General features: G+C 46.6%; 1 protein-coding gene across 1 annotated transcript in view; it reads left to right on the forward strand.

Annotated features, from left to right (window-relative positions):
* PAH (phenylalanine hydroxylase) overlaps positions 1-14,716 on the forward strand; it is a gene marked incomplete at its 5' end in the record, with an annotated part of 51,094 nt that overhangs the window by 16,649 nt on the left and 19,729 nt on the right. The window contains one exon of the mRNA XM_079773766.1: positions 12,401-12,489. Within this exon, the coding sequence (XP_079629892.1) occupies positions 12,401-12,489 (89 nt within the window). The remainder of the gene's footprint in view (positions 1-12,400; positions 12,490-14,716) is intronic.

Genomic DNA, 14,716 nt, shown 5'->3' on the forward strand with positions numbered 1-14,716 from the left:
TATATATTTTTCATTCTTGGGTTGTCACGCTCTCCATCTCCTATCTCTAGAGGGAAGATGGTTAGAGTGTCCAGGGTGCTTTTTATGTAAACACAACTTCAAGACAAATTCCATGGTCATTGCCATTCCAACCAAAGGGCTGTCCCCACATCCTTGTCATAGTATGTAGATTCTGTAGCTGGCAACTGCCTGTCCCTTGTCCTAGGGCTTTCATTTCTTTATTTGTCTTCTTCTCTAGATTATGAGCTTCCTATAGGCAAAGGGAGTATTTTTTTTTTTTAATATTTATATCCTATGAGTTTAGCCCAGTGCTTAGAACACAGGTGCTGAGCAAATATTTGGGAGTGAATGATTAAATCCAGGAGTTGTCAAGATTTGCCCTGCCTCCTCATTGACTTGCTGAAGTGTTGCCCATTGATGACCCCTGAACAATAAGTCAACAAAGTAGGGCTATAAAGTGGGGTTGAACAGACTTCAGTCCAAGTCCTACCTCTTCCACTTAAAGACTTTGAGACCCCTGGCAAGTCCCTTTCACTGCTCTGACCTCAATTTTTCAGGGAGTTTCTGTGAGGGTTAAATGAGTTCACACATATACTGCCTGTCTGGCAAATGATAGCATGTGGTTGTTGTTACCATTATGCGTATCCTAAAAGGAATACAGAGGAACAAAGTGATTGCTTTTAGGATACAAAACATATTGAGATAAACTATCCTATATAATAAAAGGGTAAAATGCAAATTCTATATAATAAAAGGGTAAAATGCAAATTGACTCTAATGGCAGAGTGACTGGAACAACTGGTCGCTATGATGCACACTGACCACCAGGGGGAAGACGCTCAATGCAGGAGCTGCCCCCTCGTGGTCAATGTGCTCCCACGGGGGATCTCCACTCAGCCACAAGCCAGGCTGATGGCTGCGAGTGCAGTGGTGGTTGCGGGAGTCTCTCCTGCCTCCTTGGCAGTGCTAAGGCTGTCTGACTGATGCGGAGTGGGCCTAAGCCATCAGTCAGACATCCCCTGAGGGCTCTCAGGCTGCCAGAGGGATGTCTGACTGCCAGCTTAGGCCCAATCCTCCAGTGAGTGGGCCTAAGCTGGCAGTGGACATCCCCCAAAGGGTCCTGGACTGCAAGAGGGTGTGGGCTGGGCTGAGGGAACCCCCCCAAGTGCACAAATTTTTGTGCACTGGGCCTCTAGTGTTTAATAAATGTTTGTTTGTTTTTAAAGCATTTTCATGCTTATGGGAAAATTGGGCAAGAAGTGCAGAGAGTTCTCATATGTTCTCTTTCTCTCCCCCCTCTCCACCTCAGTTTCTCCTGTTATTAACATCTTGCATTAGTGTGCTAAATTTTTAACAATTGATGAGCCATAGTGATACAATATTAACAACCAAAGTCTATAGTTTATGTTAGAGATCATGCTTTGTATTTTACAGCTCTTTTGATTTTGACAAATGCAGATAATGACATGGTGATCAACAATGGTGGATAGTGTCATGTATCCATCATTCCAGGTTCATGCAGTTGGTTTAACTGCCCCCCAAATGCCCTGTGCTCCACTGATTTTTCTCTCCTTCTTCACTTGATCCCTTTGGAAACAATTGATCTTTTACTGTTTTCGTGATTCTGACTTTTCTAGAATGGCATATAGTTGGGATCAGAGTATGTAGTGGTTTCTTTCACTTAGCACCATATATTTAATTTCTTTATATCTTTTTGTGACTCAATGGCTCATTTTCTTTTAGTGCTGAATAATGTTCCATTGTATGGATGTACCATATATGGCTTATCCATTCGCCTATCGAAGGACATTTTGGTTGTGTCCCAGTTGTGATGATTATGAATAAAGCTGTTATAAACATTCATGAACAGGTTTTTGTGTGAACCTGAGTTCTCAGTTCATTTAGGTAATACATAGGAGTATAAATGCTGAGATGAACTAGTTTTTCTAAATAACTAAAAAAATTATATTGTACAATCAAAAGTTGGTGTTTTTTTTTGTAAAAACACTGAAGAGTTTACGTCAAGAGGATTTCAGGCTCTGTCACTGAAAATAGCATTTTAATAGGCAGAGATGTTTAAAATGAGACAAGACCCACCTCTTAGCACAGGCCATTGACACAGTTCCTATAAGATGCCTCCAAGGCCTTCCTAGGAGATCTCTACTCCTTCTCTGCCCTCATCCTCCTGTGGCTATCACACAAGCAAGTCCATCCAGGGCTCTGCCCTTGCCGAGGGTGGACAGCATGCTCATGGGCTCAGGTCACTGGGGGAGGGCACTTGGAATTCTTCCTCAGATCCACCCTGTCTGCCTGCCTCCCCCTTCCACCTTCCAAGCTGCTTCCCTGATGATCATCTCCTTTTGCTTTTCCGGCCACCTGCTCCCAACAGGAGCTGCAGGCTCTCAGGACAAAGGCCCTGCTGGACCCGGGGCCAAGCTCTGCCTCTGCTTGGAGCAGGTGGAGGCCTGGCCAGCTGCGGCCCTGGGGTAGGAAATCAAAGCAATTGACAGGCAGGCACATGGCCCCTTGGGGAGCCAGGGAAGATGTATGTAGATCAGATGAAGGGCTGGCAGCCTGAACTGGAGGCTCAGAAAGGAGGCTCTTAATGGCCGTGGAAGAATAGTTAGGAGCCCAGATTTTGAAACCAGGGGACATCATGCTTAATAGAACTTTGGGCAAATTGCTGGCCTTTATGATCTCCCCCTGATCACATGGGAGCAACAAGAGTCCCTGTTTCATAGGATTAATGAAATAACAGCGGTGGAGCATCGAGAGCAGTGCAGAGTGTGCTGAAGGGCTTAATAGATGTTCTCTATACCATGATCACGGTTGCTATAAATAATGGCTTGAGCACAGGAGCCATGCAAAGCCAGCCCACACACAGCTCCTTTTTCAGAGATTCTGAGAACTAGCAAATGACCTCAGAGGTCATGCAGCCCAACAGACTCCTTAATTTTTCATGGTACAAAACAGAGGCTGTGACTTGCCTTAAGGCACAGAGTGGATCCGGTACAGTCGTGGTTAAGCGTGTGTTGAGTGATGCTTTGTGCCAGGCACTGTGCTAGGATCTGGAGTGACAGAGGGCCACACTGCCTGTCCTTAAGGAACTTGCAGGCTGACAGAGGCAACGAGACACCCAGGTGGATACTGTAGAGGGACAGGGGCTGAACATAGCACAGTTTTGATTCCCCAGCGGAGTGTTGAGATTTAAAATTGGGTTGACATTCTACCTGTTGGAGAAAAACTCTGAAGACTAAGCCTTTAAAACAGCACATGTTTTGTGACCCTCATTTCTTGGTTGCCCCATCCCATACTGGCTGCCCCTACCTGTCAGGGTTTCCTGACCTTCACGTCCTCGTAACAGAACAGATGCTAGGGACACAGGTGATGCTGGAACTTGGTAATCTTGCACCTGTGGAGAGAGACCGGCCCTTTGGGCTACTGGGGGTAGTTCTTGTGAAGTGAAGCCTGGGCCCAGAAGCAGATTTTTTTTAGGGGAAACAGCTATCCCTTTGCAGAGTTGCTCTTTCTGCAGAGCTCAGTGGGAGGATGATTAGAGGAAGAAAAGCATCATGGTAGATCCGAACCTTTGAATCCTTTCACTTGACAAAATGCCCTGTCTAGTGAGGGGCTCAGACCTCAGGGGCAAGTCTGACAGCAGGTTGAAGTGGGAGATCTGAACCCCTCAAATCAATTAGGCTAAACCACTTTTCATTCTAGTGTTTAAACCATTCAAAAGGCCATGTGGGTGATAGAAAATGAAACTTTTCAGTTTCTTAATTGCTAAACGTTCCCCACCCAAAAGAGCTTAAGAGAAGGTTAATTATGGTGACAAGTTAAAGAAACCCCAACCTTCTCAAATGCCTCCTGGAGAAGCTGATGTGAGTTTAATAGGATTTTAATCCAGAGAGTCTTTTGAATACTTGAGGTCTATTCTCCTGCTACCCTCTCTCCTGATGACCTCAAATCCTTCTTCAACCCAACATAAAAGAGCATTAATATCTTCCATCGATCCATCTCCTAATCCTTTTACCTTTGCCTTTGAGTCGTCTGCATGACATTGCGTTTGGAGGGGGGTGGGAAATTCCTACATGGAGACAGACTGCAGCCAGCAAAAGCAGATGGACCAAATGTCTGGGCTAGACGGAAGTAAAGGATCATCACCTTTGGAGAAAATTATCTGTTGGGAATTATTTTCCAAAAGCAAATGGACATTTAGTGGATTTTGTTCAAGCTGCGGTGATTATGAAGATCCTGGTGTGGAAACAAAAGGAGTCCAGATTGCTCTTGTGTGTGCGTGTGTGTGTATGGGTGGGGGGGTAGAGGGCTATTTATTTTATCTATCTATCTATCTATCTATCTATCTATCTATCTATCTATCTATCATCTATCATCTATCTACCTATCTATCTAGCCTGGGGGCAATTAGGATTTTATTTCTTTGTTATTTGGATCAGTTTATGAAGCAATGATTTAAGGGGAAAAATCACTGCAAGAAGACCTAAAACAACATCATTATACTCATTCCTTTCCTCTCATATATCTCTGCCCCGCCCAGCCCTCTGGAGTTTTCTCTTTTCTGCTTCAATATTGCTGTCCCAAAGAGCAGAAGTTTCAGATCAATCGGCGGGAGCAGAAGGATAAGGAGGAGTCTGAAAAGACCCTGAATTTGGGGCATAATGGTACGTGTGTGAGTGTGTGTGTGTGTGTGTGTGTGTGTGTGTGTGTGTGTGTGTGTTTGCATATTTTTTAAGAGACAAGATTTTTCAAAGGTATCTTGACTCTTAAAGAGATGATAAGAATCTTTAGGGAGAAGTTGCTTAAGGCTGGAGGGAGGTCCAGATGGTTAGGGGTTTCCTCATTCCCATCACCTGTGCCTGCCTTTCTTCTCTCCCTTCCTCTGCTCCTCTGTTCTGCGTTCCCTCCTTCTCGTTGTCCCCTTCTCAGTTCCAAACCTTCTCCCATGCATTTCACTTGGCCCCAGGGGTGCCTCTCTGGGCTGTAGATGCTTGTGGTCCTGGGTCTGCAGGACACCATGTATTTGCATGTTTGTAAAAACACACAGATTGATGGCCATTTGCAGTCTACTTGGATGCTTGCTAGATGTGTTGATGTTGCCATACATCCTGACAGCTGGGAAAGGGACTTTTGTTTCAACATATTCCATCTTCCCCAACACCCAGAACTTGCTTCTCCTGGGTCTTACTTCCTTAAACCTTGTCCTAGATCTCCAAGGTGACTGCTGGTGAAGTCCTTGTCTAAATCCTTAGGCCTGGCCTGAGTCCTCTGAAGCCAGTGGGGTCAGGGAAGGGCTTCTGGAGTGTGATGGACATTCTATGGAAGAGTCTTCAGATGTCTTTTTTTTTCATCATCCAATGTAGCTTGACTGTAACTCCAGTTGTAAGTGATAGGTAATCAGATCTCAGGGCAATGTGAGTGCTCAGAAAACAGAATTCAGTATTTGGAGATAGAGTGGGCAACCTGCAAAAAAATATGTTTATGAGATATTGACATCTTAAAAAAGATATTGGGAGGACAGTTCTAATTTAGATTGGTGAGTGGAATAATGACCTTGTAGGTCATTAAATATATATATATATATATATATATATATATATATATTAGATTTCAGAGAGAGGAAGTGAGAAGGAGAAAGAGATGGAAACATTGATGGGACAGCAACATCTATCAGCTGCCTCCTGCATGCCCCCTATTGGGGATCGAGCCTGCAACCCGAGATGTGCCCTGACCAGGAATCGGACAGGTGACTGCCTGGTGCATGTGACCTGCCAGCTGAGCCACACCAGCTGGACACATTGCAGGCCATTTAAAAAAATGTATTTATTATTTCATTCGTAACCATTTACTCATTCCATCCATTTATTTATTTCAACACATTTTTACTCTGTTTCATGGCTAGATCCCTTTTATCCATCCAGTTCTCATTCTCATTTTAACATATGGACAGAGAGAGAGCAAATGCTTTGCCTACCATGTCAATAATAGAAGTGGGCTCTGAACCCACCATGACCACTGCCCTGTCCAGGAGGGGCAGAGAAGAGCCTGGCTCCTCCAGCCAGCATTTGGCTCACTCCTTCTTACCAAGGCTTTCCTAAAGAGTGTGTGTGTTTTTTTCTCTAGAAAGCAAGTAGATGCCCCTTCAAAGAGAAAAAAAAAACATTTAAAGTCTTCATGCTGCAGGACATTGGTGAACCACCCTCCTTTCTCAGGGGGAGATGTTGTGATTAGCACAGGGACTGCTTTTCTTGGGGGCTGGAGGTCATTGCCTTGGAGGAGAGACACCCAGGAGCCAGGAAGGAGGTGGGGGGAGAAGCATCCTTCTATTTTAGGCCTAAGAAATGGAGGATTTATTGCTTTCACTGAGACAGGCTGGAGGCAGAAGTCTGGGGCAAGCTGGGGTGCCTTGTTGGCTAACCAACCCCTGGGGCTGGTGAAAGCCTGGTGGAGGGAGGGGGTTAGATGGGAGTCAGCCTGCACCTTGAACTGCTATAAATTTAGGGGCCTGCTCTGACCCACTGGCCAGGAAGCAGGCTCCAGCCGGGCCTGTGGGGCCCTTTGGCTCAGGAGCCCTCCCAAGCCAGTCGCCCCTTGGTGTCTGAGCTGAGCAGTTGACCCCGACTTAATGAGACCACAACGTGGGTGTCCAGGGCCAGCTCTCCAGCGGGCTGCTTCCCTTGGAACCAAATCAATATTCATTAATGATCTGCACCCCCCCCCCGCCCCCGGGTGCCTCTGGCTTCACAGAGGGCCTCTGTTGCACCAGGCTGCCCAAGTCATTCATTAACCACCAAGCCTGGCAGTCCACAAGGCCATGGAGGGGCTCACAGAGGCCAGCCCACCACCGAGGTATTTGCAAAGGTCATTAATGAACTAATCTGATTTAACTTTTCAAAACAGAGGCCTGGGTCATGGGGGTCAGTCTCCATTCCCAGCATTGTGAGTGAGACCGGGTGGTGGGGAGGCCTGTGACCTTCACCGAAGAAGAGAAAATGTGTGGGAGGCGCTGAGAACTTAGGTATTAAAAAGTCACCACCTCTAAATCCAGAGAGGCTTGGGATGAAAGGTGGTAGGGCCCTGGGCTGTCCTGGGGATTATCTTCAAGAGCCTTTAGATTCCTGTTCAGGTTCGTCACCTCCTTTCCCTCTCCTGGTGAGAGGACAGGAATCTAAAAACCAAGGACCCCTGCACCGCCTACCTTATTCTGAGCCAGCCCAGCACAGCGGTGGAATACACAAGCTGCAGAGTTCTAATTCCAGCCCAGGGAGCCCAGGGAGCTTGAGCAAGTCTGTTCATCTCTCTGAGCCTCAGTTTGCTCATCAGTAAAGCAGAAATAATAATGGTACCACCTAGGATTGCTCTGAGAATTTAAGCAAATAATGGAAGGAAAGCATTCAGCACAGGCTCTGGTGCATCGTAAGCTCTCAAAAATGTAACTTTAAAGGGGAAAAAAAAGGTAGCTATAACTTTTTGGCTGGGAAATTTGGAAAAGCCCCATTGTAGAGGATGGAGACACAGGAATGGATCCGCCCTACCACCAGTGGCCTGCGTCACCTTACTTAACTAGTAAGTGTCTCTGTGTAATGAAGACACAGCTTGACCTACTGTTGATCAGTTGCTTCTCCCCGCAACCCAGGAGGCCAGTGAGGGATTGGCTGCCTCACCCATTTTACAGATGGGAAGCCAGAGGCTCAGGCATCAAGTGACATGCTCAGAGTCATGCAGTTTGGGGTGGGAGAGAGAGAATGTGAACGCAGACCTGCTGGCTTCCAGTCCAGGGTGTGCACACCCATTGAGCAGAATAAAGGGCAGGCACAAGTGTAAAGGCTTGGTCCTGAATTTGTCTGGGGTCCTCTGCAGTCTCTGTCCCTGGAGCCCCTGGTGTCCCCACACTGCCCGCTTCACAGCCCTGCTCGGGTTGGCCCCTTCTCCAGAAATCAAGGCCTGTCGGGACCTTGATACCACATTCCCAACACCTCGAACTGCCTCTTCTGGGTCTCATTTCCTTCAGCCTTGTTTCTGCTCTCCAAGGGGACAGCTGGTGAACTCCTCATCAGGAGGCCTGGCTGGGTCCTCTTTCTACCCAGACAACACATAGGCTGTATTTAGCTTCACCAAGACTTCAGTCCGTTGAGTCTTTGCAAACTTCCCAAATTTGCCACTTTTCTCCACCAAGGGGTCTGAACGAAGTCATGTGGCTCAACTAGTGTTTTCCCTTGGGAGGACACACACACACACACACACACACACACACACACACACACACAGTCACCCAGAGCTGAAAATATTCTGGTTCTGCTGCCCTCTGGCGTTCAGTAGGGAAACAGCCAGCACGCACAGCTGTGAATCAAGGTGGGGGCCCAAAGACTTCTATTTGTGGGATAGAGATCTTTGTTTCTTTGGTGAGAAGAGAAATGGAAATGGTAGGGACAATGCATTTTGGGAGCGGAACAAATGCAGTGACTATACTTCCAGAAACAAGCGAGGTTGCACACAGATTGAACTAGAAGTGTGTTTTCAGGTGTCTAGGCCAGTCTCAGCCCATCACAGGCATTCCATAGGTCTTGGAATCTGAAACCCCAAAGGGATTGCAGCAACAAGTGAATCCACACCCTCACATTTTATGGAGAAGGAAACTGAGGCCCAGGATTAGAAAGCCTGTTAATATCAGAGCTGGGCTGACCACCAGCTTCCTGACTCTAGTCTTGGTTCTCCCCCATTTCCCCCTCCCCCTAAATATCATCATTATTAAAATCTTTGTCATCCTAATGGTTAACCCGGAGCCCTTATGTTGGGTCAGTCACTATGCTGGGATTGTCACATTTGCTATTTTAATTCATGCAATAAGACAGATAGTTTTTGTCCATTTTGTGGATAAAGAAACGAAGGCTCCGAGAGATAAAATGCATGCCCAATTATACAAAAAACCAGCAGCCAGTTTGCATGAAGATTCGTGCAATAGACCTTTATTCACCTGTCTGCCTGCACCAGTTTTCTGCCAGCACCGGGGACCCAGGCCTTGGCTGTGGCCACCACCTTCTGCCTTCTTTTTAGGGTCAGGGCTTGGCCCCGAGCGGTGGCCTTGGGCTCGGCTGCACCCCAGCGTCCCTGCTATGGATCGCAGGAGCCGACCCCTGGTGGTTGCCTGCGATCCATGCAGGCTCCCCGCTGGTGCCAAAGGCCAGGAAAGCCTCCACCCGAGGCTTTCCCGGCCTTGGGCTCGGCCGCACCCCAGCGTCCTTGCGAAGGTTTCCTGGTGGGCGTGGCTGGTGGGCGTAGTGAAGGTACGGTCAATTTGCATATTACTCTATTATTAGGTAGGATAAGTGGCAGACCTTCTAGCTTTGATGGAAGGCTTTCTATTTTGTCCTCTGTGCTATGTTGAGCTAAGGGCAGAGACAAAATAATTCCCTGGAGTTTGTAGCTGAACAATAATAGTATGGTTGACCCTTGAACAACGGGAAGTTAGGGGCACTGACCTCTGTACTGTGTCAAAAATCCAAGTATCACTTAACTCCCCCAAAACTTAACTAACCACTAACAGCCTGCTGTTGACCAAAAGCTTTACCGATAGCAAACGATTGATGAATACATATTGAAAAAAAATCCGCATACAAGTGGACCTGTGCAGTTCAAACCTGTGTTGTGCAAGGGTCAACTGTATTTATGATGTGCTGGTACTGTTCTCAGCAAGTCACATATATTAACTCATTTACCCTCATATTGTTCCTCTAAAGTAGTACGTTATAGCACTATTATTATCCCCATTTTATTGCTACGAAGACTGAGGCATGAAGAAGTTCTGGGCGCCATAGATAGTCAGCGCAGAGATGGCGTTCCATCCCGGCTGTCCAGCTCTGTTGCCCGCCTCTGTTCCTGTTGTTATTATCATCACAGAGAGATGGTTGGGAGACTTGGGCTGGGCTTTGAGGCCATGGGAACCCCACGTGGGAAGCTGCAAAGACAATCAGGCAGGCAGCTGTCCAAACCAGTGTGCTCTGCCCCCAGCCCATGTGGTGGGTGGATTCATGGTTAAGGCCTGAGACCGTGGAGTAGCCGGGCCTGAGTTAGAATGCTGACTGTTGTTTTCTAGCAGTGTGTGCTGGGGTTTGCCACTCAACCTCTCTGTACCTTAGCTTCCTCATTGTAATATGGGGAGACCAATAGCACCCACCTCATAGGTCAAATATTTAGAATGGCACCCAATATTACTTTTTATTACTCAAATAGGCAGTAGAGAGCTTAACACTTCACACCTATGGAAACAAGGCTGTAAATGAACCTCGATTTTTTTTAAAAAAAATTTTAAATGAACCTTTATTAACTGCTGAGAAAAGCCTCTTGTTTTGGTGGAGTGTGTCTAGATCATGGATGGCATTTCCCCAGTCTGGCCACTAGATGACACACATGTTCTTTCCTGCCCGACCTGAGCCTTTGGGCAGAATCAGAAATAACTTGCCTCAGAGGGAAAGCTACCTTTTATGGGCCTGACACTGAGCTGCATGCCTTGCCTAAATTCTTATTTAGTTATCACAGCAATCCTCATATTAAAAGAGGCATTCCAACCAAAATGCTAAGCAAGCACCCGGTACATGGTAAGGCCTCAGAAAATGTTTGCTATGCTTCCCATTATTATTGCTGTTATTCCCATTTTTAGAGTTAGGACTGAGGCACAGGGAGGATAAGTAGGTAGATGGAGCCTGGATTCAAACCCAGGCCAGGTTGACTGCAAGTTCAGCATCCTTTCCCCTAAATCTCATTTCAGGGGAATGAGGGGCGTGCCTTGGGCTCACGTCACTGTCTGCCCACTATGTCTACTTATGTTCTCTACTTATTTTCTGGCTCTACCACTTTCTTACTCCTGTGTGATTATAAAATAGTTATTTAGGCTTTCAGAGCCTCAGTTTCTCATCTGTACAATAGAAGGCATAATACCTTCCTAATATTGGAGACACTCCAGAAATAGCAACTAAACCAGAATTGACACTCCATGCATGATGGTTACTGTTATTAATGCCTTACATGTTAACATGACCAGACTTCTTTCCTTCCTTTTCCCATCCCTTTCTTCTTCTTCTACCCTCCCTCCCTCCTTCCTTCCTCTTCTTCCTCCTTCCTTTTTTTCTTCCTTTCCTCCCTCCTTTTTTCCCTCCTATGCACCTGGAACTACACTGCACTCACAGTTCCTGCCCTCAGTCCAAAATGCCTCACAGTTCCTTGCAGTCCAAAATGCCCTAGTCTCTGTTCATTCCTGGGACAATGCCACTCCGAGGATGCCTTCTTTCCTATAGGCCACAGCGATTTGGGTGCCACCAACCTCTGCATGACCAATGCCTGCAGGCCACACAGCTCAGACCCCATCTTTTTCCCCACTATGCTGCTCCAAACACACGCAAGCCCATGGATTCCTTGGATTCTGCTGAGCATTCTCAAATCATGCTACCTGACTCCATTCATTCCGTTTCACCAGTGGCTTCCAAATGGGCTTTGGCATCCAAAGAGTCTGCCAGGATGCCTGGGGCCATTGGGAGGGAGACCCGTGATAGGAAGATGGGGTCCCATGGGCTCATCCTTGCTGACAATATAACAGCTCTGGTTTAATCTGGTTTCTATTCTGGGGTTGCATATATATTCTGCTGATAAAGAAAAACATAAAAAACTGTTCCACTCTACAATGATGGGTAGGAGGGAGATTAATTTTGGAATAATTCAGAGAAAATCTCCAGGAAAGAGAAAATGTTTGGGAATGTATCTTAAAATTAGTTTCCAACATGCTAAGTGAAATAGGCAGAGAGAGAAAGACAAATACTGCATGGTGTCACTTATATATGGACCCTAAAAAATAAGTTAAACTCATAGAAACAGAGAGTAGATAAGTAGTTGCCTGGGGCTGAGGGTGGAGGAAATAGGAGATGGTAGAAGGCTACAAACTTTCAGCTATAAGGTTAATAAAGTTTGAGGATCTAATATATAAAACAGTGATATAGTTGATAATACTGTATTGTATACTTGCAATTACCTAAGAGAGTAGAACTTAAATGTTCATACCCCTCCGAAAGAAGATAAATATGTGTGAGATGATCAATGTGCTAATTAAAATGTGGGCTGGGATCCTCTCAATGTATACATATATCAAATCATAGTCACGTACCTTTCAAATATCTTACCATTTTGTCACTTATACTTAAACAAAGCTGAAATTTAAAAAAAAAAAGGTTTTCAAGGGAAATGGGATATAGCGTTTGAATCAGTAGTTTGGTGGCTGTTTGGAACTCCACTTTCACCACCACTGACTTGACTAATTGGTGCCGATTGCATACTTCTGACCTTGACCGTGTCTTGCTAAGCTGCCACTCAGGACTTTGCTCTTTCTGTGTTGCAGTGCCCTGGTTCCCAAGGACCATTCAAGATCTGGACAGATTTGCCAACCAGATCCTCAGCTATGGAGCAGAACTGGATGCAGACCACCCCGTGAGTCCATGGCCCTGCCCATGAGATGCTTTTGGTTCCTCCCCATGCTACTCTGGAGCAATGTGTCTTTATTTGTTTTCTTGTACAACAGCCATTTATTGAGTGCCTACTCACACATCATCATCATTATCATAGCCATCATTATTGTTGGATCAAATATGAGTTATCATCTAGAAACTAATGTTTATATATGATACATGCATGTAAGTGTGTGCACACACACACAAACACACTCAGATATGGAAGTAATCTTTATTTCTCTGACTTTCTACAATAACAGAGGTTTAATTCAAGTGCTTGGGCAACAACAAAGTCTACTAACAACTCTGCCAGATCCAGGGGGCGTGGGGAGTAGTGACATTGAACTGGATCTTGAAAACTGAGTGGAAGATGCTAGTCAAACAAGGAGGCAGGAGGCAGTACGATCTGAGGGAACAGTACATGTGAAGGTTCAGGGTCCTGAAAGTACCTGGAATATTTTAGAAGGGCTGGCTGGTGTGGTAGATATGAGGGTCAGTTTTTAAAAGATCTGACGTACCAGACAGAGAACTCAGACTGTGTCCCATGACCTGTGGGCAGGGGAGTGGGTCCTTTAATGGCTTCTGGAGAGATTTTATCCCCATTTTTTCTGGGGTCCTGGGATGGAGCAGCCCAGCCTGGCTCAGAGCCAGTTCTAGCAGCCTCTATAGGCAAGAGGTGTAACCATGATCATGTTGACTGTCCTTCACTGTCCGCCCAGGCAAGTGACTTCATTCGTCTTTAATGACTTGAAGGCTGTTTCCATTTGCAGTGGGTTAGTCTAACACTAAGGGACTGTCTGTGTTTTACCCACAGTCTAATTTCTTCTCACGTCACGTGGGTCCATACAGTTGAGTAAGTTGTGAATGACCCCCTTTGACGTGTCTGGGGCCTCTTGGCCGGAGGCCCTGAGAGCAAGGCATCTTCAAAGATATGGTTTCTGCCCTAACTGGTTTGGCTCAATGCATAAAGCGTCGGCCTGCGGACTGAAAGGTCCCAGGTTCGATTCCGGTCAAGGACATGTACCTGGGTTGCAGGCACATCCCCACTAGGAGGTGTGCAGGAGGCAGCTGATCGATGTTTCTCTCTCATTGCTGTTTCTAACTATCCCTCTCCCTTCCTCTCTGTAAAAAAATCAATAAAATATATTTAAAAAAAGATATGGTTTCTCTGCAAAGCTGTCTGATGACCTTTGACCCAGACAATGGGGTTGGCCTATTGTGGCCTTTCTCCTCTTACCAAGCTCCAGTGCCCCTGCCCTGCCCCATGTCCCTTCCGTTGGCCACACCCCCTGTCATTTGGGGATGTGAGAGCAGAGGCCAGTCCATAGACATGGCCATCTCCCCACCTCTGTCCTGGTGCCTGCCTTCTTAGAGGCAGATGGGGCTGATCTTAAAATTCTGGAGTTAATTTCTCCTTACAGGCCCAGCCCACATCTTTGGCTCCCTGGCCTCTCCGTGACATGCACTTTATCGTAAAAATACAATTTATCAGGTACACTGTCCCCCTGAGGAGAGGCCAGGCTCTCCCTGTTCCTTCCTGTGGCTTCTCATCCGATCTGGGAAGAGATGGGCCAAGGACAGAACAGGCCCTCCAGGGTGTGGGCAGAGATGTTCCTTGGAGAGGACCCTCTGTTCCTCTCTGTCCCACAGGCTCAGGAGGAGCGCGCCTCGCCCTGACCCCTGCTCTTGGCAGTAGGCACTGAGGTTTGACCCAATAGCCCATACCAGGGCCTCCAACACAGCTGGGCTGGAAAATGAGCCAGGGAAGGATTGTTCCCGAGACAGAGATGAAGGGGAATGAAATAGGCTAGCTGTATCAGCTCCTCCATCCTTCCATCCCTCCATCCCTGTAGCCCCTGTCTTCCTTCCACTTGTGTTTATTAAGCGAATGATATTCAGAGCTAACATTTCTTGAGCATGGATTTTGTACCAGGCACTGTGCTAAATGCTTTCCCTGCCTTTTAAAAACTTAAATGTTCTAATCTGTGGGAAGGTTGTACTTTCTCATTTTCCAGTGAGAAATCTCAGCCAGAGAGGGCTGTGTGGGCTCCTGTGTCTGTGAGCCATGTCCCAGGCCATGTGCAGGGAAGGGGGCTGAAATGATTAATAAAACAGGATCCCTTCCTTCCAGGAGCCTCCAGTTGTAAGGTTGAGAGAAGAAGGGTGAGTGGCTACTCTTCCCAAAGGGATGGCAGAGGGGATGAGGG

This window comes from Cnephaeus nilssonii (genome assembly GCF_951640355.1).
Source record: "Cnephaeus nilssonii genome assembly, chromosome: 6".
NCBI classification, from domain to species: Eukaryota; Metazoa; Chordata; class Mammalia; order Chiroptera; family Vespertilionidae; genus Cnephaeus; species Cnephaeus nilssonii.